At 39.5% G+C, this 27,688-nt stretch overlaps 2 protein-coding genes across 6 annotated transcripts; one reads left to right on the top strand and one right to left on the bottom strand.

Annotated features, from left to right (window-relative positions):
• The first annotated feature begins 115 nt into the window (after positions 1-115).
• Positions 116-23,190, top strand: NME8 (NME/NM23 family member 8). Of its 4 annotated transcripts, none has more exons than XM_075493456.1 (9): positions 135-199; positions 847-939; positions 3,425-3,582; positions 4,921-5,099; positions 6,145-6,289; positions 6,994-7,101; positions 7,878-8,029; positions 9,054-9,225; positions 23,091-23,190. In XM_075493456.1, exons 2-8 carry the CDS (start codon positions 889-891, stop codon positions 9,200-9,202), a joined length of 942 nt encoding a protein of 313 aa, XP_075349571.1. In that variant the 5' UTR covers positions 135-199; positions 847-888; the 3' UTR covers positions 9,203-9,225; positions 23,091-23,190. The 4 variants fall into 4 exon arrangements, with proteins under 4 accessions (XP_075349570.1, XP_075349571.1, XP_075349569.1 ...); XM_075493454.1 differs by lacking the exon at positions 23,091-23,190 and adding an exon at positions 9,770-15,238 and having other exon boundaries at positions 9,054-9,198; XM_075493455.1 differs by lacking the exons at positions 847-939; positions 23,091-23,190 and adding an exon at positions 9,770-15,238 and having other exon boundaries at positions 116-199; positions 9,054-9,198.
• SFRP4 (secreted frizzled related protein 4) lies at positions 15,414-27,593 on the bottom strand. 2 transcript variants are annotated; one of them, XR_012774269.1, is made up of 7 exons: positions 27,015-27,461; positions 26,770-26,850; positions 26,614-26,679; positions 23,759-23,957; positions 20,600-20,663; positions 17,494-18,072; positions 15,414-17,457 (listed from the first exon to the last, which is right to left on the bottom strand). XR_012774269.1 is itself a non-coding variant. In XM_075493458.1 (6 exons), the coding sequence occupies exons 1-6, from the start codon at positions 27,460-27,462 to the stop codon at positions 17,884-17,886; spliced, it is 1,047 nt and encodes a 348-aa protein (XP_075349573.1). In that variant the 5' UTR covers positions 27,463-27,593; the 3' UTR covers positions 15,414-17,883. The 2 variants fall into 2 exon arrangements, 1 of the variants encoding a protein (XP_075349573.1); XM_075493458.1 differs by having other exon boundaries at positions 15,414-18,072; positions 27,015-27,593.
• Between the last annotated feature and the right edge of the window lie 95 nt (positions 27,594-27,688).

Genomic DNA, 27,688 nt, shown 5'->3' with positions numbered 1-27,688 from the left:
AGGAAGGAAGCTCAGTAAAGGCAAAAAAAAGCAGGCAGTGCTTGAAAGCAATTTAGCCGGAGCTGAGCAGCTGCTAGCTGGCTCTGCCTTTGCACTGCCTTATGAGGTGTGTACCCATACTGTTTCCACACTCAGCCTTGTCAAGGCAGTCTGGAAACACTCAGCAGCATCATAGAGGCTTTTAAAGAGCACAGTGCTGGTAAGCAGGTTAATATTGGCATATGATCAGTATTGGGGCTGGGTAGTGCCTTTGTTGTTTAAATATCAGTATATGGTATAAACCTCATACCAGTGGACTATGAATTTTGATATAGGTCATGTAAGTGTGCATCTCTTACACATAATTGAATTTAGTGCAGTAATGTAACTTAAAATAGATGATCATAAAACGGATTTTTTTTTGTTTATTTGCTGTTTCTAAAGCCAAGTAGTTTAGCCAAATATGACAATTGTTGACAAGTACACATTTATATGACTACCAGGATTATGATATAGTTTATAATAACATTTTTAGAAGTGGTTGCATGTTAATCACTCGCAATGGTTAAAAGAAGTTTATTCAATGTTAAATAAAAGGTATTATTAACTACTGAATAAATACATACATTGAACAGCACTATATTTTTCACAAGCATTAACTTAGTGGGTATTGTAATACTGAATTTAATGAAGTGCTTTGAAAAGCTGGAAGTTTAGGTAAATGTAGCAGTTCTATTTGGAATATTTCAGAGAATTTTAAACTTAAGATAGCTTCCAAAAATCAATCAATCTTTAGATTTACAATAACATATGATTTTGTATATATCCATTTTCAAATGCCACTGAGTAATAACTGAATAATTGCAGATTAGAGATGCAGGATTTGGCATTGAAGCAGCAAAGGAGAAAATGTTAACTGAAGAGCAAATCAGAGTATTCTATGCCCGGAATAAAGAACAGGTAAAAACAAACAGAAAACCTAAGCAAAAGGAACAGGTAAAACAGGCCGCTGTAGCTATATGTGCTTGCAAATCTCTGCCTTGTAAATTTTTAGTATGTTGAAGAACTGAATTAAGGTAGATTTAGTACATAGAAAAAAGGAGATACTATGTCTCTTTTTTTCTTACCAACTCATATAAATATGGCTTGCTAGCACTCTAACATTCCAACTAAATTAAATTGAACTCCAATTAAATCCCAAAAGATTTTGTAGTTCTTTCTGTTATCAGAATGTGTATGACCCTTAGTCATGGCCCTAAACATAGCCTGTTAGGTGTTGAAATGTAGCACAAAACCAAAATCCAGTGTCATCTATATGACAGTATATATCTATTTGACACATATGCTTCCAGCCAGAAAATAAGTGATAGTATATATTACGTTTTTTCTTTTTTACACCTTTTTTCATGGGGTAGTACAGGGAATAAGCACATGCACAGGCAGAAAGAGACAGCATCTCCATCAAAGTTTATTTTTCTGGCCCTATCCTATATTAGGGGACAACAAATAGCTAAGGACAGACAGAAAGTTCAAGAAAACAATGGAATTATGCTGGTCACCATTAAATGACAGTGGTCTAGCAAACTAGCATCTGAATATTTTCAAGTGCTTTGGCAGTATGATAGATAAAGTTAACTTTACAGAAGGATCTGAATCACAAAAATGAAGCTGCTTAGTAAATATTTATACCTTCTCCTCTTTAAGATCTGCATAAGATAAACAGAGGCTGGAATTATATGCAGACAACTGGTTTGCTATTATTAGAGGGGCCAATGGAAGGGATCAATGAAAGGGTTGGCATAATCAAAAGAAGAAGCTGGGAAAGTGTTCCTGTGGCATTCCAAATGAATGAGAGTGAGACAAGATGGTTCCTGCTGAAGCCAGAGGGAAAAAAGGAATCTGATAGTAATCACCAGATGGCTGCACTATGGTTTAGAAAGGAAGTAACAGGGAAAGCTTGTAAGGAATCATGAAGAGCTTGGTTTTGGCAAAGCTGGGATTCTAGTTTAGACAGGGACAGTTTTGAAATAGAGGTAAAAATAAGTTATCTTCATGGGAACAGCAGCCAAATTTGAGATTGGTTAGGTGTAGAGGGAGACATGGGAGGAACAAAGACAGGGGAAAAGCATGCAGTGTTTGATATATGGCAGCACTACTACACCGCAGCAGATCCTAGCCAACATTAGGACAGGGAGAATAACAAAACTGCTACGAACTATCAGTAGCGGTTCAGAGGGTCCTATGCATATTGAGAAGCCCATTATTTGCCATTCTTTAAGTGTAATTCTAAGCTGAAAAATAATTATGTTAAAGTGACAATATGGAATATAGATTCCTTTGTGCTCAGTGGGCAAAATTATTCCTGAGTTAATACTCTGCAAGGTTGCTGAAGGTCCAGAGGCTGCCTATTATAACAGAATGGAGACTCAAGGTAATAGACCTTCAGGTATAACTGGAAGCAGAAATTGTTTCTTTTTAGCGATGAAGCTGGGTGAGCCAGGAGAGCCAAATCTAATATCCACATCTATTTCTTTTAATGTGAGCAAGCGTACTTTTGAAGCCACAACAGTATAGATGCTCCCTTTATGCATTGTACTAAATGTTTTTGTACTTGCATTCATTCTGTCTCTTTTGAGTTTGTTCATCTTGCGAAATGGGTTAAGTGTATGCATAGATATGAAGATAATTGAAAGAGAAAAGCAATGAATTGAAAGCATACATGTGAATATTTCATCCTCATATTATTAAAGGAACAATGTATCATACACAATCAGATGAGGGTGACTGGTAAAGCAAATATTTAGTCAAATCTTTAAAAGGAGAGAAGATATTTGAGGAAATTGACAATATTGAAAAAAAAGGTGACATACTAGGAAAAAAAGATTAAAAACTCACAACAGCTTCAAAAGATATTTTCTGATGAAAATGTACATTTATAGGACTGAAGGTTGAAACTGAAGGAGTGAAAAGAACATAGCAAAGAGAATGAAGGAAAAGCATACAAATGTCTTGCAAATATCTCAGCGTTCTATATTTACAGCCAGCTACTTGGTTTTTAGTTTTAAAAATTATGCATTCAACTGCATTGCAGTTTGTTATGTCACACTATATGTGCTACTGCAAGCATAGCATTTGATCACATCGAGTTTCTAGATCGTTTTTTTCACACTTGTCATTTGCATTTTAACCTGGAAGAACATGTGGTAGTTGCTTAATGTAGTTCTATGACTTCCTTTATCTCAATTAATTTTGTTTTAGGCATTTTATAACGTCTCAAACGATTGATCAAAGAACTTCCCAAACAATTTGGCAAGGTTTTGAGTAATGTATGTGAATGTCATTTTAGAATGGGAATTATGAGTTACTTTGGAAAGGACGGACTTCTCATTTCCGATGATAAACTCAGAGTTCCTGCAATTCATGGGGGAAAAATTTTGGTTTTTAGCCTGATTTTGAAGATTTTGTTCAATTCATGATGAGTGGACCATGCCACGTTTTGGTAATCACTAAAAAAGAAGCAACTGATGCTATTCCTCACTGGAAAGAACTACATGAATTGACGGATAGTGTGCCTGATGAGCCTAAGGCTGAGAAGCCAGACAGGTAACTACCAGTGAAAATGTGTATATGTGATTCAGTTGCAGTATTCAGAGCACACCATAAACCAAGGCACATTCTTACAGATGCTCACGTGCCTGTGTGCACAGGGTCCAGGGAGCAGGCAGAGTTCTTCACCTGGTCCTTCATAGGACCACCACTAGAGATGCAGTCGCAGTTTCTGTGGGGACATAGAAACTCCATGCTTCCTAGGTAAAGATGACAAGCAAAGGGCACTGATCTCTTGCTGTTTCTGAACTAGCCTTGAATGGGTCGTCAGACCAATGGGAACAGTGCTACACTTCAAAGCTGATGCAGCCCATGCAACTCCACTTCATACTAGTTCACCCAGAAAAAGTGACCGCCAGCATTGCCTACTGAGGGTTGCACTCTTGCCCATGTTTACTCCTGTGCACGCTGGGAAGCTGTAGATGTGGCCCAAGGGAGACTAGGGGATACCTGAAGCATGATGTGCTCCCTGGGACCACTCTGTAAAAGCCAGCAAACAAGTGGAAGGCTTTAGGGGTTTGTTCCGCCGCCCCAAGATGCATAAAAACATTGTAAGGATTAGCTGCTCACAACCATGGTATCTTGAAACGTCTGCTTTTCTCCTATGCCAAGTATTTGTAGAGAATTTTAAAGAGGATGATAGTTGTACACACAGCATCCGACAATAAAGAGAGTGTTCACAAAAATTCAAATATTGGATCAAGTTTTATATTTAGACAAGAGATTTACTTAAAGCAACATGAATCAAAATACTTTGTTCCAAAAAAGAACTTGTCATAATAATTGATATTTTTGTTGATGCCTGCTGTATCCCTTTCTGCATAAATTTAGTACAACTGGGTAATATTGCATTTTCTGTAAGTGGCCAAGAGTGACTGTATTTACATAGCTAAATAAACCTTAGAAATACAGGCAAGTAACAATGAGAAGTATCTCTGTTAAAGACAATTCTGTAGTGCTACCGTTTTTATGATCATGCTGTACATGAATTAAGCACAATCCTTTTATTGATCGTTCATTATACCCTGTACACTTGTCAGCAGTAATTCTGTCTAGTGAAACAGAAAGACTATTTTGAATAAGGTAGAGGGGAATTAGAAAAGCCACATGGCTGAGATTTCTCTTTCATAGCACATGACAAGGCACTTTTTGAGAAGGTTAATAATTCTGTTCTCAGAAACATTACTTTAGCCATGAATCTGAATTGAATAAAAACTTAGTTTGGCATTCTATTCTTATGTTTCACTAAACTTAAGAAAGTACATCTTCAAGAAGTCAACTGTTAACACAATGCATGCAGTGACTTAAATGCTGTATTACTTTGTGTCTCATTAGGTTGGAAGGAACCATGGAAACTGAGAGTATATTAAATATATGTGATGTGCAAGACAGTGTTGAAGATGCCAGCAGACAACTTGCCTTCTTTTTCCCAAATTTTGATATAAAGAAGACAGACCAAAAAGTTGAAAAGACTTTGGCCTTAATTAGACCTTCTCTCTTAAAGGAAAGACGACGTAAGTGTCAATAACTACATTTTCTATCTAGGGTATATAAAAAGTCGCATATTTTTAATTTTAAAAATTCTAACTCTATTAATGAAATGTTCTTAGGTTATATTGTCTCCCAAGCATTAAGTCAACAGCAATCTTTGTCAGGAAAAAAAGTTACATGGTTAATGTTTTTGATATATTGAGAATGCAAATGTCAATGCTATTTTGTTCCTTCGGCTGATTTTTCAAGAAGGTCTTTAGATTATATATTTGGATGGAATGTTTCTAGAAGACCTCTCAGAGAAGCTAGCAGTTTCAAAGTATAGTATAGGGGATCATACTTCCCATGATAATAAGGTAGCCGATATTATTCTTGAATGACAGGTCCACGGTAGATCAATGGCAAGGTGAAAAAGATCTGACCCTGGATGTTCTATGCTGCATAAGGCAGTGCTGCACAAGAGCAGGTCTATACAGACAACGTTTTTACAGATTAAATCAAAAAATCTACCCTGTTAGCATGAAGCTCCGTCCAAACAAGTTTACTTTTCTTCTCAGGCATACATTTGGATTTCTTCCTAGATTCTAGATAGTGTTTTTATTTCTAACTTGAGAATCTCTGTATTTGAAATAACCTATACACAGAGCTCTGAAAGACTACAATTTTGACCTCTCCTTGTGTATTTATTTTCTTGATTGTTATCTAGTATGTTGCTTAGAACAGCAGTTCTGCAGTCCATGTGTAGGTAATTATAGAGTCATTTTGACTTGTGCCAAATACTGCTTACTTACACGTGTGGTCTTGTAAGACTTAGTTAAATGAGTATCCACCTCTTCAAAACCGTTAAACCTTCTTTTGGTGATAGTAACACATATCATGTTGCTCAGTCAGGAATTCCTACTGAGGCCCCCTAGCAGTTGCTTTAAATTAGTTTTCTGTTCTCCAGTGAGGAAATTAATAAACCTGTAAAAATTTAACATTATGATTGGAAAGCCCATGTCATTTCTTTGCAAGTGTGCAAATTAATGAATGGATGGCAATTTAGCATTATTTCAATATATTAAACAGATTCTATCATGCAAAGAATAAAGGATGATGGCTTCAAAATAGCAATGCAGAAAGAAATAATCTTATCTGAAGAGCAAACACGTGAATTTTACAAAGAGCATGAAAATCAAGACTACTTCCCAGTCCTTCTAGAGCAAATGACAAGGTATGTTGAATGAAAAACGAGAATGTGCATCTATAAATAAGACTGAAATTTTCACAATGAATATTTAGCCTGAATAATACCTGGCTACAAGATACCCATGTACCTGAGAGTTTAGTAAAATTCAAAACAGGATCAGAGAACTGCAGACAATGAGATAATTCCCAAGTACAGCAGATAAATAAGTGAGGTTTTAAAAAATTATGAGCTACTCCATATCTCTGTATGTATGATGTTGTAGTCAGCAGCCAATTCCATTGATTTGGATGAAAACAGTTGAGTTCTGCTCTGGAAGACTGCATTTAGGGTGTCTGTAGGAGAGCTCTGAAATCTTCATCCAGGCTGTGTGCTGGATTCCTTGGGGACGAAAAATGAATCATGTTTGGCTATTGCCTTCATATGAAGTTGGGATACAGCTGGGACAAAACCTTAGGAGCTGATCAGCATTTTATGTCTAATAATAAAGACATAGCCCAATTCTATAACATTCTTGCTGTTGTGGTAACATTCAGTAACTTTGAAATTTAAATTCATGTTTAAGCCCCATAAGGTTTTATCAGACTGTAGCTGTTTAAACAGAGGTCAGTTTTAAAATCCTCCAATACTAGGGCTTGTTTTCCTAGCCTGGACTATATATAATCAAATTACTTTTACCAATTACAGAGAGTTTAATATTTTTTTTTAATGCCAGTTTTCCCATTTTACAGTGGTCCAACTCTTGTACTTGCTCTTACACGAGAAAATGCTGTAGCACACTGGAGAGATTTACTAGGCCCAAAGACTGTCGAAGAGGCTAAGAAGGAAAATCCAAACAGGTAATACTTACAATAGTAAACCATCATTCACAGCTTTCAATTTACTTCCACATTCCTCATCTCAATGAATACCACATTCCAACTGGTGTAACTATAGTGCCATCATCTGGAAACTGATATATATTTCTGCAATTTGTTAAGCTTTTCTTGAAAGAAGTGTTGTATTACACATAGAAATTGTAGCATTTTTTGAGAAATAATGGCTGCTAAATATAATGAAAAGCTGAGTTTAAAAAAGGGTATTGAAGTGAAAGGAGATCTCTTGAGTCAGAGAAAAAATATTGGTAATCTCTCATTCTTATTATTTTTTTTTCTTGAAATAGCACCATTATGTTTTAGAACAGATGCTTATTTTCTCAGCTTAATGAAAACTTTGCATCAGTAGAATATTTTGTTTGTGACCAAGTTTCTCCTACGCATTTTATAAATGGACATCTTAGTTTTACTTGCTAATCCTATTGTTCTAAGAAACTGCTGTGGTATCATCTTACCTGTTGTTGACAGAAGTGCCGTTTCATTAAGAAAGAACAGGTATTATTTTGGAAATATAACAAGATGAGAGTTGGGAGGGAAGGTGTTCATATTTCAGGGGGTTAATTAAAAAGGAGATTGTTCTTTTCGTAGACAATGAAGGCTTCCTACTCCTACAGAGAGATCATCAAGCACTTAAATCGTCAGGTCAACATTAATTTATATTCACCAGGTTAAGGCTACTCATAGTTAAAGCTCAAAATGGCTATTCCTTTAAGTAACTTCACTCTTTTAATGACTCTTAGTTTACGTGCAAAGTATGCAGTCAACAACATACCTATTGGCCAGCTGCATGGTAGTTCTACACCCGATGATGCTCAGAAGGAATTACAGTTCTTCTTCCCTCAGGAGCACACTTTGGCATTAATCAAACCTGCTGCTGCTAAGAAGCATAAAGGTAAGTGATCTAGAAAGTATGGGCTATGTCTATTGATGTAATTTCTACAAAATATTAGCAATGTACACTGCAGTAAATCATGTCAGATGCCTTCTTTTTATTCTCTGAATTATTTTTTCCATGCAGAGAAATGCTTTTACAGGGCTTGCATAATTCATACTGAGGTCTCAAATGTGACATTTCCTTTGCTTAAGCTGCCTATAGCTCTTTCTTCACAAGAATGGTGGTGAACTGAGGTGAGAGAGTCCTTAGCTGAGTTAAACTGTTTAAAAGCCAGGCACTTGTGCAAACTAGCTGCCCAGCATCCTTCTAAGTCAAAGGAGAGAGAGGCTTTCCAAATTCCTGTTACTTACTTCAGACAGGCATCTCTACTGCCCCAAAAGGGTCATTGCTCAGTTAGATGCATTCCCATCCTCGGTTTAACTTGCCATTAGACAAAGGGAATGAGCAGGAAAGGTAAAAGTAAAGAAAACACTATGTACAATTCGGAATCTTACCTTGAAGATTTTTGCAGCCACTTTTTTTAAACCCTCTATCCAGAGCTGCTTCTTGGCATTCTTCTTTTCTATCCTAACAAATTTCAGTAGTCTTTCTAATGTTAATTCATCATTGGCTTTTATGACTCTTTCTTCCCCTCTTGTAACAATAGAGATTGATTTTAGCAGGCCAGCTGGTGTGTGATACAGCATTACAACTACAGTCCATGTTCTGTCCAATGTGAGAAACAACAGTGAATGCTACTGGTATAGTTTATAACAGCCTGGGTTTGCCACCTGCATAGAGATGGATTAATGCAGTGCCAATAGTTTCTGTATATTTTAGAGGATTGTTGAAGTGTTTGTCATACTGTCCATGATTGATATTGTCCGTAGAATTTTAATAGGTATTGGTGATTTTCTTTAAAAAGCATCTAGTATTTTCTGAAACTTTTAAAGTTCAGGTGGTTTTTTGCATCTCAACTTTTTAAATTTTTTTGCATCTAAACTATTTCAATCAGAAATGAGCTTGCTTGTTATTCTCCTAGATGACATTATGCAAAAAGTTAAAGATGCTGGATTTACCATCTCAAAGATTAAAGAAGAAGCTTTAACTCGTGAAATGGCTACACAGTTTTATAAGGATCACACAGGAAAACCCTTTTTTGAAGAGCTAGTGAGTTGTATGACCGAGTAAGTGTCTCATTATACAATACTGAGGTATGTAAGTATACATCAAACTTTGAATTTACAGTGCCAACAAACCTTGCTACACCCAAATTGGGCTAAGGATTTTATACTCTGTCACTCTTTCTGGCAAGTTTAGTGGCTTCTAGCATGGAGTGCTCTACCTTTAAAAGGAAGATTTAAAATTCTTTCCAAACTTATGGATAGTGACTATTATTTTGGATTTTTTTTTCTCAGAAAAAGAACTAATTTCTGATGGAATCTTTGTTCTTCCCATGAAGGACAAATATCTTCCTCATAATACTGTTATGATAAAACAGTTTGTATTGTCTTGCTTCAGAAATTATTGGATGAGAATCTTTTTAAAATCCAAATAGCTGATCATCATAATCTTTTTGGCTTTCAAATACAGGATATTGTCTTAAACAACACACTCAGAAACAAATTTTTAAATTTAAACAGTTTAACAAAATTTAGATAGCGTAATGCTTATCATAACCCTTCATGGTACCTCTGAAGTCAAAGCTAAGTCTGTGTCTCAGAATAGCGTAAGAGCTTCCTTATATTGATTTCACAGGGGCCCATCGGTGATAATGATCTTAACAAAGGTAAATGCCGTGGAAGAGTGGAGGCAACTAATGGGTCCAACCGATCCAGAAGTGGCAAAAGAGACCTCTCCTGAATCAATTCGAGCTCGGTTTGCACAAGATATTTTGTCCAATGCTGTTCATGGATCATCTAATAGAGAACATGCACTGAAAAGCATTGAGTGCGTATTTGGGGAGATTGATATAGATTGAACAATTAAGATGCAATCTCTGAAAATTGATATTCATGTCATTAGATGCATTTGTCTACGTAACCACCTACATTTAAGACTATATATACACACACATATTTTCCTTCATACTCCATCCATTTTTTTATCAGCCAGTTTTTTATCAGCTTTGCCATATTGCAAAGCATATCAATGTAACAAGTAATACCTGCTAGAAGTTTAATGTTAGTAATGATTTCTTTATGTATGCTTAGTAGATAGTTTTTCTTTTATCACCTTAACAGATTTATGCCTTTCCAATAGTTCCAGGAGCCTAAGGTGTTTTGTATATAACTAACTTAAAAAACCAGGGCCAAGGAAGGTCATTAAAACACTATTAATGACATATCCACTGTGATGTGGATCGAGTCCTCCAGTTCAGGCAGCCTACAAAGGAAAAATGCTGAAAGGTAGTGGAGGCACTGCCACAACATTCGCAGGGAGCAGCAGTAAGTGTGGAAAGGCTCCACAAGGGAGAAGGAGCCAGGAGCCCAGCATGACCGCAGCACAGGCTGTGCCCTCACCAGTGGGGCATAGCCCCACAGCATCCAAGCAGAACTGGGTAGCCACATCCATCAACAATCCCAGACAAAGCAAGTAATGAATCAGGTCCAGGACCCATTCAGGGGTCCAGTCAGGAACAACAGGTGAGAGGGCCGGAGACAGGTATTCCTGCAACACAGCTCAGGCAAGGATTAAGCCCAAGTGTGAGCTTAAATGGGGCTCCTGGGCCCGCTGGCCAACAGTATGGGTGTGCACCCAGGGTGAGACTGCTCAGGGCTGTTAAGGCCTATTGGTTCCCTCAGGGCCCTGAAAAACATTTGCATTGTTTATTTATCCTTTCCCTAAATATCTTCAAATGATTACTGTCACAGGTAGGATAATAAACTAGAAGGTCCTTTCCAGTCCATTTACTCAATTCAAATATATCAGATGAAGTAAAATATAAAGTCAGCTCTTACATAACAGCTATTCTTGACGTATACCTCCTTGCCAAACTAGTGAATTTGTATCCTGTCTCAGTCTAACTTGGCTAGCCTTCATGAAGAACACAAATATTCTTCTGTAGCTGATATATTCTCAATTTTGCTGTCTGAGTCTGTTGAAGGTTGAGATACTAAAGAATGGCATTCAATTAAAGCAATTCACTTACAGCATTGATTATAAGTGTGAAGACCAGAAAGAATGAAGTCTTTCTCACACTTTCTTTATTGTTCCTATTGTATTTAATACAACTAGCTGTTTTAAAGAGCTTCCTGACAAATATTTCTGTTGTGATGGGGCATTTGTTATTATAGACATTCCTCCAGCAGAAGTTGGACTGAGCATTCTCCTGGTGGCCCATTTTCACCTACGGCTGCTTTACTGCCATAAACTTGACTTGAGGCTAGCTAGCCTGTAGGAAGTTGTGATTAGTGCAGAATTTATATGTCGCCTCGGTGAGGTTAGTTCTGAGAAGCATACTTCAGAATTGCTGTATGTTCTTTGGCTTGTTTTTTACTTCAAAAACCCATTAAAACTGTTCTTCCTGGCATTATTTCAGCACTCTGGGTCTTTTGGGTGCTGGCACATTGTACTTTAAACCAAGAAGCAGTCTCAGAAAAGGCCTGAGTAGGGCGATTTCAGATACATCCATTCAGCTCATTTCCCAAGATCTTTGCTAGAGTTAACAGCTTCTCTACCAATGGGGCAAATACAATGTTGAAAGTTTAGGTGGGATTATTTTTTGACAGGAGCAGAAATGCTGAAAACAGCAAAATGTGTTTATGTCTTATTAAGACTCATGAAACTTCTGATGGAAGTTCACAATCAAATAGCTTGATAGGTGTCATACACAGGTTTTGAATACTGTGGGTCATTTACTGCACTGGTCTTACAAATTTCAGTTAGCTGTAGGCATACAGTAGCTCTGCCTGTTTAAGTGTGATATAATTTTATATACTGAGTTATTGCTTGTTTATCCATCATTCTTCGTCCTCCATTACATCACTTTTAATCCATATAGCATTTTTTTCAGTTTGGTTTAACTATTAGATGTTGAAGGATTCCATTTATTTGGGTTCATATATTCATGTGTGCCAGTTATGATTCCTGTTTTGTGCTTGGTTAAAATGATCCAGTAGATTACACTGAAATATTATGCATAGATCTATGACAGTTTTTCTTTATGTTGCATAAGTATCCAAACCCAATTGAAATGTGGGAACATTTACTTTATTAATGCTTATTTTCTTCTCCTAAATATGTTCTTGATCTTAATGTCTTTTAGCAGCTTTGGAAAGGAGGAATTTAAGAGATACATTTCAAAACAATAAAAATAACCGTTTCAGTCAGCTAATGGAGAGATTCAGATTCACAAAGGTTTTATATCTTTGAGATACAGACTTTTGTAGAATTATCAAAATATTATGCATTCAAAAGCATGGTGATTGAAACAATGTCAGTATTTTAAGAGATTTGTCTCTTTAAAAGTTTAACTCAACACTTAGGTATTGTACACATAATTTAGACTGCCATCCACTCTTCTTCGAATTTTATATTACTGTGACATAGACACGGATGTAATTTTTAAGAATTCGAGCACTCGTGATGGGACCAGCAAGCATTTGCATTTATAGAGTCAGGAGGAATGTGTTCCAGCATAAACTCCACTGAGTCTCACAGATTAAAATCTTCTTGCAATTACATTTACACAACTCCTCTGCCTACAAATCTTACAGAAAGTCTGACTCTGTCCTTTCATCTCATATCTAAATGCCAGATCAAGAGAGAATGTGACCTTCACGACCATTTATTTCGAAAATATCTTGTGGTTCAGCATAGAATTAGGTGGTGCAGAGATGAGATGAAAATTCTTCCAACACTAACAAAAGATAATGTAATTATTCTTCTGATTTTTGTCCCAGCAGAAGAGAAATGGAACCACAGGGCATGTTTATTTGTACAACAGACCACATATTTCCTTGTTTAGGAACTTTAATGAAATCATAATCTGTCACTAAGACTATATTAAAGATCTGTTTTGGTTTAGAATGATAAACAAGCTGGTTTTAAATCTCAAAATACTGTTTAAGAAGAGTTAGCATGTCTGATTGTAGTGAGTATTTGTACTGAATTACTGCATAATAAAATAAGAGAAGTGGGAAAAAGCTTTTTTTCCTGCCAAGAAGATGGAGTCAATCAGCTTGTGGCTGTGTACCGTTGCACTGTTTTTCCTTTGCTCTGACTGCTGAATGAGCTACACTGGCAAGTCAGACCTTGCAAGTATCTATTCACTTTATCCACAGTTCTTTGTGAGCAAATGATTAGCTTTCTGATACCTTGTTCAGAGGATAAATGCTGATGTGCTCTGAATATCTACAAACTAAAGTTTTCATCATACTGTAACCAGAAGGAATCAAAATACCCAGGGTGTTGGTCAGTTTGGGGCATCTCTTGATCACTCTGATGCATCCATTACCCTTCTATCTGTAACATAGACCATCTGACATATTTAAGGTACTTTTGGGTTTTGATCTTAGTATTCTCAGCTAGAGAAAAGGAGTGTGTCCTCCCTGACAGATACTTTCCTTTATGCTTATTGCCTTACTGATTTATCCACAAGCCTTTTGGCAGCAACAATAGGAGCCAGTCTGATATTAATAGATTACCTGGAACCCCCTGAATTTACTGCATCTCTAAGAAGTAAGTTTGAAATCCTGTTTCACCTCCCAGTAAGGCTGGTGTTCAATTTTGGAGATGTTACAAGAAATATAGTGTCAGCAGCTGAAATTAAATGTAGAGCCTTGACTAGGTCTAATTAGAAGTAATCTACCTTTATAGAAATTAAATACTTATTTGTAGGCCCTTGCAAGTTACTGGTTTTTACCATAAATGGAAACATAATTTTGAATCTTTGTTGACCCATATTGATGGATTTATATTTATTTACAAAATTAATTGGAGCTGATGTGGTTTACCAGAAAAAATCTGGTTGAGGAAACATTTTCAGATGTGCTTTTAGGTTCAACTACTAAGCGCAACCAAAAAGTGTGTGTCGGTTGTGCATAATTGGAGTAAATATTTTTTCAGGTTTCATTCATTTGGAATCTAGGTTACAATGCTGGACACAATGATTTAAGAGCTGTTTGAGTATTTTGGACTCAAAAAATCTTTTTATTTGTACAGGAAGTATTTCTCAGTTATATGCAATGACTGGACAAAAGTAACAAAGCTGCAACACTGAGTTGAATTAAAGTGACCGGGTCATTCAGGTCCTGTTGGAGGGAGGTTTATGATGGTTTTTTAAATGTGGTTCATAAAAGAGTTCTGATTTGCATTTACATTGAGCTTCTAAAATGGTGCCAATTATTCACAATTAGAGTAAATATTTTTTCAGGTTTCATTCTTTTGGAATTGAGGTTAGAACATTCAGTGAAAATATTCAATGGCACTTCTTACTAAACCGGGTACATCTGTGTGGGAGGTAGTAAGAAACGCACTAAAAACATCTGTTCTAGGCAATTTTTATTTTATATGAAAAAAATGCCAAGCCCCTCAGCTGTAACACTGAGAGAAAACATTTGACACTTCAAGTTTTGGCCTGTTAATTTTTTCAGCTGTAAATAGGTACAGTAATTAGTTTTCTCCATCAGCGGACTATTTGCCCACTCTGCTAAACCAAGGTTTCAGGACTCCGGTGCAGGGGTGAACTAGCATGGCAATGACTACACCTGGCCATGGATGTGCACGAGGAGAGGTGAGTCTGACTTTTTGCCACATGCCAGGGAGCAGAAGTGGTGAGTGGGCCACGTGGGGATGCAGGAGGAGACATTCGCCTTCTCAAACAGCCCTCGCTGCTCCAACATCTGTTTTGTGCCTTCGCAAGGGAATGGCAGCGGGCTGGAGGGCAGGGATGTTCTGGGTCTGCATTCAGCCAGCATTTGATGTCACAGTGAGTTAATAGTTGTAAGGGATTTTCAAAATGGAGTGAATTATATTAGTGTTGAATTGGGTTGACCCATGGCTTCTTAAAAAGTAGAAAAAATGGATTTGAGAAAACAAAAGGGAGCAGTAAGGGAAACCTTACTAATTCATTCCCCCTGTCTGCACATCTGTTCTTTGTATTATGATATCCCCTGCTTTTTGTTGTATTGCCTTTCCTTCTTCCATATTTTTACCATATCAGAATGAAAAAAGCATACATAAAAATGTCAAGGAAACAACGGGCTTGGTGCATCAAAGTTTATTCCAACATACTGGAATCCTCAGTCCAATGACAGTAATTTACAGAAGCAATGGTGACAATTCTCTGTAGAAAATAATTTTACATTTTTTTCTCCAATATAAAAAAATGAAAAAAATTGATTTTAACAGTTGTAAAATAGTATGTAATGTTGCTATGAAGTCTAGCTAGCTGTTCCAAAGGTTTCATTCAGCAAACACTTGACAATGTTCACAATAAAACTTGTTAAAGTGAAATATCACAACTTTGGTATTTGTTATTTCAAGATCACGTTGATAGGACCATCGTTCATTTTTAATGGCTAACCTTATACGTATTTATTGGGGTACTTTCAATTGGGATCAATAGGTAATCAAAGCTTAAGAACTGCTGCTTCACAGTAGATAAAACTATTTTAGAAGCTTTCCAATCATACTGATCTTTTAGATCATGCTTACTTAAGTCAGCATTTACAAACTCACCTAATTTAGTCACCTGCAGTGAAATTCTGTCTCCTTTCATTTCTATTTCAGTTTTTCCATTTCATTGTACAGGATTAAGATTTCACCTATAGTCGGTATTTAGGCACCTAAGTTTGTGGTCTGTTTTTTTAGACATGTCAAACACACATAATTCCTACTAAAGTCAATAGATGCAATATAAGCTCAGCATTCCTGGCACCTGGATTGAATTTTGGATCTAATTCTGCAGATGTTCCATGGAGATAAAGTTCTGCATCTGCCCAGAATTAGCAGGAAGGGCTACACTCAAATGCTGACCTTTGCATATTTTAACCAGCTGCTCAAAACTCTACCAACGATCATGTAGGGTTGGTTTTTTTCCCCCTGAACTACCTTATACACTGTTGTTCAATTTTTCTGTAACACCTCTGTCCCTTTGTTTTAAGCATTCTAACTTGGCATCTACGTCTTCAGCTTCTGTTAGCATATTAACAAGTATATTACCGCTGCTACCAAAATCACTCCAGCATATTCTGCCTTAAACTTCATGCATGCAAATTTCGTTGGAATTCTTGTAATAACATAGATCAATATACTGATATGACCAGTTGTAACTCTTTATGTTAACCTACACAGAACTTTTTTTTTTTTTCTGACGTAGATGCTCTCTATTTTAGAAATGCTCATTTTGTGTTATAGATACCAGGATTGCCAAGTCTAGTCATTAGTTTTGCTGCAGGAATTCTTGAAGGTCTTTAAGATGTCTATCATGAGCTCTTACAATGTCAATGCAGGTGATCTTCTTATGTGTTAATAGAAATCAGACTATGCTGCCGTACTGCCTTATCCAGGTAGAGCTTGGGCAGGAATAGCATGAATGCCAACTTGGAGTTATGCCAATTAGATTTATATCACCTTTGCTATTTTAACACCTTTGCTATTTTAACACCTCACACAGCAGATGTTATCAGTAAAACTTAGTTCATAAATAAAAGCATCTGCTTTTTCTGTGACCCTTTGCAGGGTAAATGTTACCTTCTGATCAGCAAAACAGCAGATAGCCAGTTGTTTTGAGAAGTTCAGGAATAGGGACAAGCCATATGTATTTATTTACTTACTTATTTATTTATTTGGTATCAGAGCAAGATTTAGAAATATGGTGTCAAATGATAAAAAAGTATCCAAATGAACGCTGAGCCACATGAAGCCCTGTCTTCTCTTTAATACTGTACAGTAGCTGTCAGTTATGTTTAGAATACTGCTTCTATTCCAGTTTTCATAACAAAGCTATATTACAGCAAACATAAGTGTTACTTTTAAGAATTCTACAGATCTGCTTCACTTTAATCTGTCCTTTTAAAAAATACTGATTTTTCAATTAGATGCTTAAATATATTTGAAATTATAACAACAGAAGCCAGCCTGAAGTACAATAAAAAAATTAAATGTCTGCTTTTAATGCATTTTTGCTACACAAACCCACAAGATCAAATACTAACACTGTAAGCATATTTCTGGCACACACATAAAAATAATCACGTAATGCATACCCAGATGCTTATTGGTAAACTATGCTTCCGAATGCTCTGAACAAGGGCTGGGATTCCAAATAGCAGATAGATTCAGCTCCAGCAGCTGCAGCGGTTGCTGCCCCAGATGTCTGCCAGAGGTTACCATCCCTCTGCTGCTCCTCAGATGCCATGGTTCTCAGCTCACCAGACTAACTCACAGACTAACTCACAGACTAACTCACAGACTAACTCATAGACTAACTCACAGACTAACTCACAGACTAACTCACAGACTAACTCGCCCACTACTAAACCAGTGCACTTTCTGAGGAGAGAAGAGATGCCCCATGCAGCTCTCCAACGTCTGGCAAGGAAGCAGGGCAGGCAACCGGCATAAGGAGTTAAAACCTCTGGGCAGCCAAGGCTAGATCTATCTAGAATTGCAAATCAGAGCCCTAAGATAAAGTTCAGTCAGCTTGAATATGCCTACCACATATTAGTGCAAACCTACACTCTATGGCTTGCAGTGGCTTGAAAGGAAAAGCAAACCTTTTAAAAGTAAAGTGCAGCAAAAATGTCTATGTAGAAACTGCCATGAGTTTTTAAGTCGATGAGTTCTGGATTAATTAAACATGCCGACCACGCCAGATTGTGACCCTCATCGTGCAGGAAAAGTCTTTCCTTTTGGAAATTTCACACTCATACTTTTTTAGGGTTGATTTCTTTCTGGCCATTTCTTATTTTAATGACCTTTTTGGGGCCACTGACGGGTGCGTTGGTGTTCTTGGTTGATGGTTTTGGGGCTCCACTCTGACCACTGCGTCCTGCATTCTGGTTCTTACTGCGGGCCGTTCGCAGCTTTTGTTCTTGCAGTCTCTGTTCCCACCTCTGTGGAAATGCAGAAGACAAAGACGCTGAGTTAGGGAAGGACATAATCATCAATAATTATGTCTTAATCAAAGCTATCCTCAACCACTGATACCAGCGCTGCTTTTAACCATTTTGTGCTCTATCGTGCAGGGCCATTGATGTCAGTATGTTATGGCTGTCTGCAGGGGGAACCTGCCATGTGTTCTTGGGTGGGGGAATTTGCATGATACCAGCTGATGAAAATGAGAACTGCACATCTTGTGTGCACGCTGCATGTGAGTGTACCTCTCATGCCTTTTCAGAAATCCAGGGGAGCTGGCACCATGCCATCAAAAAGACAGGATCTGCACACTGGGACTCCTTTGGAAACCCCTTCTTTGCTGTCTTACTGAACGTGCTACTTGACTTCTCCTCAAACAAGTCTGCAGAAAGCAGACTATCCTTTTACAATATATATTTAAACACACAGCTACAAGGGAAGGTGGTATTTATTTCCTGGTTCTGTTTTTCCCTGGGGTGGAGAGGACTGGGCATGAAAGAGCTTATGTTACGGACAGACAACGGAGATGACCACTGAAATCACAGTGTTCAGAGTTGCAGTGGGATGGTTGTGAATAAGGCACCTGCAGCTTTATTCAGCAGCATCCCCAGGAAATTTTGAGAAGCATTTAGATCAAAGAGCCCACCAAAGAGAAACAGCTGTCAGATTTCAAAACCCAAAAGTGCAGTGGTTAGAAAACAGGTTTTTACAGTGAGGTTAAGTGGTTAGGTGGTCCAAAATACGGAGAGATCCACAACACTGCGGCAGAGATTGCAGTCTTTCACCTCTAGGAACAGAAATGCTTATTTTAAGGAAAGTGAGGTAGATAGTAGAACCTGGAAAGGGTCTCACCTCTCCCCTCTATTAATGAACTTTCTCTTCTGAAACTCCCAAAGACAGTGTCTTTGCCCAGTGATCAGAGCAAGAGAAGTGCTCTCCAGCTTTCCTGTTTAGTATCTCTGCACTGACCCTGCTGCAACTCAGACTCTTGTCCTGGCTAGAGAAGAGACCAGCCATGTTGTGGTTATGTTAACAGCTGTCTTCTGTGGTCCACAGACAGCTCAAAACATTCATTTTAAGTGGTAACTCAAGATAAAAGTTGGATGCAAGTCTTCAGAGATGAATGATGGGCATTAAAATAAAGCCACTGTGACACCTAGCTCCATACCAGCTATCTTTGTGTAGTCAGGGTCATTACATGCATCTTTATAAAACAAAAAGGCATTTAGGTATGTCCCTAACATGTTTAATGAGGATTTAATTTATGAAACTATTAATATAAGAGAAAATGACACATGCTTTGAGAATTATTTTGTTTGGCAGTCATGCATCTATTTGACAGTCTAGAAATGAATGTCCGAACAGTTTTCAAGACACAATTAGAAATGACAAAACAGTGTGAGGAGGCCACTAAAATACACTGTGTGCCAGTAATAGGCCATTAAGTTGACAGCTAAGGGATTTTAAGAGTCCAAGTCGTATGTCAATATTCTCCTAAATCCCACATGGTATCATCTGCAATTGCAATGTATTTATTTTTTAAAGATTTAAAGCATGTTTTTGTTTTCACACATAGGTTTTACATGAGCAAGTGAGGAGAAAAGGGAATGATAAAAGCATCAAATACAATTTCCTGTAAGACGTTGGTCTGTAATCTAAAAGCTTCTACTGATGGATACATGCATCTATTTTCCTCCTCTCTATCAATTGCCAGTCAGCTCATAATTAAAATAAACATACATGTACATCCTTAATGCTCTGAAACCTTTTCTGAATTCCAGAAATAACTTTCTTCCACCTCTAAAAGTGTGAGGAAGAGTCAAACATTGTCTTGATTCACCCTTTCTCTCCATTATAAAGAGGAGTTTACAAGCAGAGAGTGATAGCAAGTGCTATCCTGAAGCCCAAAAAGCAGGGGCATCTGCTGCTCCTGCCTCCCAGGTCTCTATACTATAGACTCTTCCTCCCAATGTTCCCTGAAACCAGTGAGGGGATGCCCAATACTTTCAGTGGGTCTTCAGTGGGAAGTAACTGGTGAGAAGTCTGTGTCTCCAGCCTGCAACCTTTAATGCAGCAAAGCCCATTTATCCAGTGCAGTGGATTTTAACTTCCTTTCTTACCTAATGTGGACTATATACTCATCTGCCTATCACCTATCTGACATTTACTTGCCGTAGCAGTGATAGGAAAGAAATTCCTAGAGTCATTATTGTAATAAGCCAGAGTTCACACAAAGATCGTCCAACCATCCTATTTAGGGACAGCTTGCAGATAAAATAGAAATAAAATTTTAAAGACCCTAAAATGCAAGACTAAAATTTTCAAATTTTCACTTACACTTACATGTAATTATGAGGTATGAAAACGTTAAAATGAAAATAATAATAATACCCACAGGTGTTATGGATATCTGAAAGTCAAACAAATTATTCAACGCTGAAGTAGAACAAAGGTGTTTAACTTTTTATCAAGAACATCAGCATTCTTTTCTTTGGTGGTATTTACCTTAAATCTTTTGTTTAGTTGATCCTTCCATTTTTCAACTAGACATCCATCAAGAAGCATCAACCTGAAAATAAAGAAATAAATATGACTTACAGATATTTCTGATTTTGATTCCTGAGATGTCATTCCAGATGATTTAACACAGACTGAGGTTGAAATGAACCAGCAGGTACCGGTACTGACAGTTTCTGTGTATAGAACAATAGGCAGAAAAATATTTTTCTTGATCCCTAAATGCTTTCTAATGGATTTTTAAATGCTTATATGGATACTTCTGGAATTCTATTCTAAACTCTGTAAAAACAGAAAGTAGTTTTCAAAAGAAATCAGATTTTACAGCCAAAACTGCAGCACGTGGCCAGTATTGAGAAAACGTTTAGAGCCCTTTGTTCTCACCTGGAGCTATTCTGCAGGGGAAAATTGTCCTGTCTTGATCACTGTTAACAAAAAGTGATGCGTTGGGTAACATCCCATGAAACTGTTTAAATGTCTTTATCACATACATTTTTACTTATGTCCACTATATGTTTGTGTTTGTGTGCATGTGTGTGTGTGTGTGTGTACAGAAGAGCAGTTTAAATTAATGTATTTTACTTCTGAATTGAAAAAAAAAGCTGTTTTACATGCACCAGTTAATAAAGCTCTGCTGATGAATGGTAACATTATTTGACCGCTTACAACTGTCTCCATTGCTACCTATAAATACATTAGGGGGGTATTATGTATTTCCTACGTGTAACTACTTAATGAGTGCTTTAAAGTACATTCAGAATATGTATGGGCAGTGATATTTGCCTACCAATGAAATCTGGCTGGCTCCTGTATGAAAATACTGAGTCTAGGTGTTATGAAATGAACAAAACAAAAGTGTAACTATTTAATGTCAATGCCTTAAGCAGCTTCTAAAACAGTTTATTCTAAAGCAGTCTGATGTCACACCCTCTAAGTCCCACCCTAGAAACAACTATTTTATAGCATAGGGGTCCTGGAATTCCTGTATCTCTTCTACTGCTAACTATTTTAACCTTTTTTTTTATTTTATTTTTTCTTTTTTTTTTTTTTTGAGATACTCGGCCGTAATATGCCCTAATATAATTTCACTAATTCTGGAAGTCTTTATTTAAACATCAGCATTGGCTGAAGACATCAAAATATCATTATAAATGCAGACAATTTCAGACAGCACTTTGCTGGAGGGTGAGGTTTACACAGCGTAGCAGGGCCTGACTCTCCAGTTTCCAGTTGTACAAAAAGAGTACAAAATGCTGCCGCTTGTAGCTATTAGCCACTGTGTACCCACTTTGCCCAAACGTGAAAGTACTACAGTGAGTGCAAGCCCTGGGGAATCAAGACCAACATGATACACATCTCCTTTTCTTTCTGAGGAGAGATTAGAGAATTAACATATAGGATTGATTCTAAGGTCACATCATGATGAATGAAACCATAACATGGTGTACATCTGATACAGCTTCTGTTCAGGTCAAATTATTGAGTGAGACCCTAACCCTATTGACAGGCAATGGGTGTTTTCCCATTGACTTCAGTGGAGATAAAGCTTCCACCCATTTTGCTTCTGGCATTTTAGAAAGCTACTGTAACTCAAAACCTTCTGTTTGCATGCCACTGAGTCCAACAGGAAACACATAGAATAGTTCATGTTTCTTTTTCAAATCCATTTTAGTACACTATATGAAATTAAAAACCTCAGTGACCTTTAAAAACCATCACAAAATATTTAGTGAATGGTGTGTTTTTCCATAATAATGGAGAAGCAGATTGCAATCTTTGACTTCTGAAAACTCCTCCTGAGGGTCCTCTCCAACAGAGCTCTGCAGCTCAGAGCTCCTTGATCGCAATCTTGGTCGTGGTCCTTCTGCATGACTCAGAGAATGTATCCCTAAAATGGCTAACACAAGTAGAGGGCTCTAAATTAATCTTTGTGAAATACTTCCAGACCTGGAGGGGCAACGTGCTGTGTAATAGTAAAATACTGTGCCTGATAGCTCACTAAAAAAAGTTAAGGTAATAAGGTATCAGATGGCAACTTTTAGAAACACCGGTAGAACACACTTAAAAGACCAAAATAAAACTCATTGAAAATATGGATATGGCCCATCAAGTTCTGCACGTAGATGTTCTATGGTACTTACAAGTGCACATGTTCAATTAACCGTCACATCACTGTATGCAAAACCGGCCTGCACATTTTACAAACAGCCTCGCCCCTGACCCACAGCACAGAGCCACATGTACCTACCATGCCACAACCTGTCCTGTTGGCGTCTGTTGCTACTGGTACACTTGGGGTGCTAACGGGGATGGGATGTCCCCTTCTGCCTCAAGAACCCAGAGAGAAAAGGGAGCTGTGATTCATCACTCCCTCCCCTCCAGACCAGCATGCTGGATTTCCTTCCATGCCTGGGGCTAGGCTGACTGCCAGATGAAAGGTCTGGTAAAGTTAGTTTTGTTTTGTCTTTTAATCATACAGCAGGACTGGCAAGCTGCTCTGAGAGTATTTACTTTTCATCTGCCGTCCGGGAGCCAGAGCTCCAATGGCTGCAGCTTTGGCTGGTCCCCGTACAGCTGTGGGATCAGAAACATCTCGCTGATGGCACCGGTCCGAAGTATGGATAGGCCGGTGGAGAGGGCCTGGCTCCGTCTCCAGCAGCTCTGCAGACAGGAGATGTGCATCATCTCCTGTCCCCTCCCCTGGGGTCGGTGAGGCAGAACTATGCCTTCCCCACGGTCCTGCTGACATGGACCACCATCTACAGCCACCATCAGGCTTGTAGCATACAAAGCAGGTCATACCTATGGAAAGCAGTCCTGGAAAAACACTCCCAAACAGCTGGAAACACCTGAACTGCTGCACGACGCATTAAGCAATATGCTGTCAGCACCTAATGCCACCAGAGTTTACGCTCCATGTGTGAACCAGGTTTTGTGAACACCACGTTGTGGCTCAGAGCTGAGGCTGATTAAGTGGGAAAAGTTAACTGCGAAGGTAATTGAAACATGTAGGTGTACGTGTGAGTTATCCTAAGAAAAACTATCAGCAAAACAGGCTCATGATGAGGAAGCGAGCTTTGCTGGTCCTCCTTCCTGTCTATCACAGCTAGCTACAATGCTTTTCTCCACCACATCACCAGTGCTCACCTTGAGCGCCATTCATAGCACATGATGAGAACATCCTGCTTCGGTTGAAGAGGTGGACACTGGCAGGAGGAATTTGTAAGAAGAGGCACTTGAGACAGAGGAATTGGCGTTGAAGACTTGAGTATGTCTTTGACTTCAACCACAGTCGTTACCTCGTTGCAGTTCCCTCTTTCTACGCTTTTTACTTTAGCGTGAATGACTGCAATTAGAAAAATAGAGGCGTAAGAACAACAAACAATCTTAGAAACTTAAACACATCTCAAAATGAAATAAAATTTATTTAATTGAAAGCTGTTGTTTCGGCTGTGAAACTAGAACTACTTCTTCATGAGTAGGCACGTACAGTGGCTTGGAATAACAGAGGCCTGATACCAATTTGGTTTTCAGTAGGACTGGTGGCAACTGTGAAATTAAACATGTGCTTAAATCTTTGCCAGATCAAGCCAAGCGATCTCGCCTGGAATTGCACACACAAACAGCTCCTTTGACTCAGACTTGAACAACTCCTCGCATAAATCGGACCCGTTCTATAGCCAGATCTGGCTATTTCCAATTAAGTAATGAATAATTTACCTCAGAGACAGTTAGCATGAATTCAGTCTTTGCAATAATAAAATCATTTCCCTGTAAGTTGCATCCAGGAACTAAAGTCTTTTCTTAAATATAAGAAAGAGGGGAAGGTTTGAAACAAGTAGTCAAAACCTAAGAGGCTTAGGATTGTCATGATTTACTCGGTCTGTACTTTTTTTAATCTTTTGCCTTTGGATTATCCATCAATAGTAAGATCCTCACATAAAACAGACTCCGAAATGCGTTCTTCTGACTCTGAAGCATTCATATTTTTACCTTTTATTGAGGAAAACTGCATGTCTGCATGGATGCAAGAAGGTGAAACTGTGTAGATTGCCCTGAGGATGATCCCTGGCTAACTTTGTACCTGTGAACCCTGGCAGTACTTACCACTGCAGCATTTCACCACTTCTCTCTTGTGAGAGGTACCAAATGAGAGAAATGAAGCATGATTTTTACAGGAAGGACTTTGTCTCTAGGAAATGTCAAAATAGCAAGGGTCCTACTACCACAAAATTGTTCAGTGAAAGAAGTATGAGAAGTCTATGCCCCTCAGCCTGCATCGATGCTGCCCCTGGCAGCCACCGGGTCAAAAGCCTTCAAATGGACCTCCTAAGGTTTGGAATAAACTTCGCATGTAGAAAACAGGAGACCAGCAATTTTAATGCAGTCTAGGTTTTATGTGCTAATTTTATCAGGACATGTGTAACAGCCACAAAACACATGAGGGATTTCAGTTTTGGAGGCTCACGATCCATTTTCAAGTCTGAAACCAAGTTCTGACCAGCTAGAAACACAATTTGGCTGTATATATTATTTTAAAAGATTTCAGAAAAATTGGATTTTATTTGCAACTTGTTCTGCCTTGTCTTGTCTCCCAATTCATTTTCCATTTGAGCATGTCTATTTATTTCAGAGGAGGCTGAATAAAAATCTACCTCTCAAAAACAAAATCTTCATTTCACAAATTCAATGGAATTAAATTTTGGACCCCAGCCTGCTGTTGTTATTCAAGCAACACTCTGACTGAAGTCACTGGAATCAGAATTTACATGACTAACACCTATATTTCATTTTGGAGTAGTCATTTTATATCACTGCTTTTTCATATATTTCAGACAAGTGTGGAAGTTCATTGTCCCACCTGAACATATCACTGTGTTGTACTGAGATAGATTAAGGAATTATATAAAAAGAGTATATGATATAAATGCACCAAAATGCCATAACAAAAAAGTGTACAATTACCTAAGTTAGATGTTCAGCTTGATTATTCCCACCAAACTGGGGTTTGGGGTTTTTTTTTCCTATACTAACAAAGAAGCAAATATCTACAAACTTACTTTCATTTGATATCAGACAAATAGGAATTGAATGGGTATAATAACCCTATTGCATAAGAACTGAATAAATCCCTTGAAGAAACAACTGTCATCTGAGAAAAAGCAAAAGTGCAAAAGTGCAAAAGACCATGATACCACGTGTTAAATTCATAGTTAATAGGGGGTTTCTATTGACATTACAGACATGTAATCTGGTATTTATCTACTCTTAAGTAGAGTTCTTCCTGACTCCCAACAATAGAAAACTGGGGCGGTGGGGGACAGGGACCAAGGGGGAAGAGGGGTGAATACTTACTTGTATTGTCAATATGTCATGCAACATATGATAAAACTATCGGCCAACTCCTCGGCTGGATGGTGCAAATTGTCACTGAATTCAATTAATCTCTGACAATTCCGCACCAGATGAAACTCTGGCTAGTAAGCAAGAGAATATATGAATTTCTACGTAATAACTTTTTACCTTGCTTCAGCTTCGTTCACATTTACAAGTTTTATTTAGGCGATAAACCTCTGTTTATTCCAGCTGCTGGATGAAAACAGGCGGTGGCCAGGCAGCACATGGTCATGCTCACATTAGACATAACTGCACTTACTAGAGTGACCTTTACAGTAGCAAGCACCCTTTCTGCAGAGCGACCTGTTGATGCCAGGGCACATTACTGACATCTCACTGCTTTTATCAGAAACACACCATCGTCTGTGCAATGACTACTACTCCCTGCACGAGGTGTGCGCGAGTGGTGGGTTTTGGAAGAGGACAGCTAGGTGTCCTCGGGCAAAAACCCACTTGGAAAGGCTGCGGCGGAGCGGTGTCCTCACGCCATACTTGCTGGATGGGGCCTGGTGTGGGTGCAGCACCCACAGGGAGCTGCCTAACTCGCGGGGGGCGCAGAGAGGGGTGGGACAGGCAAAGCGAAGCGTTTTCCCCCATGCACTTACTGTAGGTGTAGTTCTTGGCCAGGTAGGTCGACAGCGTAGGCTTTGTCTTTTTGCACCTGCATCGCTCTTCAAAGGAGGAGAAAGGGAAACGGTTGAGGGGTGTCAGAGGGGGCCTGGCTCCGGGGAGGGGGAGAAGGGGGGGCGCCCGAGGCTCACCCTGGCCGCGGCTCTTGCAGTCGGGCTCCGGGGGTCTCTCCGGCACCAGCACGCCCTGGGTGAAGTCCGTCCACTTCACATCTGCAAACAGAGGCGCGGCGGGGAAGGAAAGCTGTCGGGGAGAGGCTCCCGGGGCAGGGGCGTGGGGATCCCGCAGCCCCCCGCCCGGGGCGCCCCGCGGGGGCAGAGGGGGTCCGCCCTACCGCCGCCCCCGGCCGGCCGCCCGCCGCCCCCGGGGCGCTCACCCTCCGGCAGGTCGGTGACGATGGCCTCGGGGGAGATGCAGACGCCGCGGTCGTAGACGGGGAGGTCGTCGCAGGCGAGGCTCTCGGGCCAGCTGTGGTTGTAGCGGCGCATGATGGGCTCGCAGCCGTCGCGGGCGCGCTGGCAGACGGAGCGGCACGGCTTGATGGGGTCGTAGAGGAACTCCAGGGTGCAGATGGGGGCGTACATGGCGCAGAGGAAGAAGGGGAGGACCGGGCTGCAGCCGGTGCCCACCAGCTCCTCGTACTGCTCGATGGCGAGGACGGCGTTTTCCTGGGTGCTGTGGTGGAGGTGGTTGGGCATGCGGGTGATGTTCCAGGGCATGGGGCGGCACATGGGGATGCGCACCGCCTCGCACGGCGCGCCCTGCGCCCGCGGGCTCACCCGCAGCCACAGGGACACCGCCACCAAGGCGCGCAGCATCCTCATCCTCCTCCTCCTCCTCCTCCTCCTCTTCCTCCTCCTCCTCCTCCTCCTTCTCCTCCTCCTTCTCCTTCGCCGCCGCCGCCCGCCGCCGCCCCGCGGGTCGCGGCGGCCGAAGGGCGCGGAGCGGCGCTGCCTCCCGGCGCCCGGCTGCAGTCAAGTCGCGGGAGCCGCCGCGCCGACAGCCATGGACATCGCGGGACCGCATTTATACCGGTGGCACGAGTGACGT

This window comes from Mycteria americana, chromosome 2, assembly GCF_035582795.1.
Source record: "Mycteria americana isolate JAX WOST 10 ecotype Jacksonville Zoo and Gardens chromosome 2, USCA_MyAme_1.0, whole genome shotgun sequence".
NCBI classification, from domain to species: Eukaryota; Metazoa; Chordata; class Aves; order Ciconiiformes; family Ciconiidae; genus Mycteria; species Mycteria americana.
The sequence above is the reverse complement of the archived record's forward strand: the minus strand, read 5'-3'. Positions and strand labels throughout refer to the sequence as shown.

Coding starts and splice junctions, on each gene's coding strand:
- NME8 (XM_075493454.1), top strand. CDS start 889: ATGTTAACTGAAGAGCAAATCAGAGTATTCTATGCCCGGAATAAAGAA. Junction 6,290..6,993: donor CTTCTAGAGCAAATGACAAG/GTATGTTGAATG, acceptor CCCATTTTACAG/TGGTCCAACTCTTGTACTTG. Junction 7,102..7,877: donor AAGAAGGAAAATCCAAACAG/GTAATACTTACA, acceptor AATGACTCTTAG/TTTACGTGCAAAGTATGCAG.
- SFRP4 (XM_075493458.1), bottom strand. CDS start 27,462: ATGAGGATGCTGCGCGCCTTGGTGGCGGTGTCCCTGTGGCTGCGGGTG. Junction 23,958..26,613: donor GGCCAAGAACTACACCTACA/GTAAGTGCATGG, acceptor TTCTAATTGCAG/TCATTCACGCTAAAGTAAAA. Junction 20,664..23,758: donor TGCTATGAATGGCGCTCAAG/GTGAGCACTGGT, acceptor CTTTATTTTCAG/GTTGATGCTTCTTGATGGAT.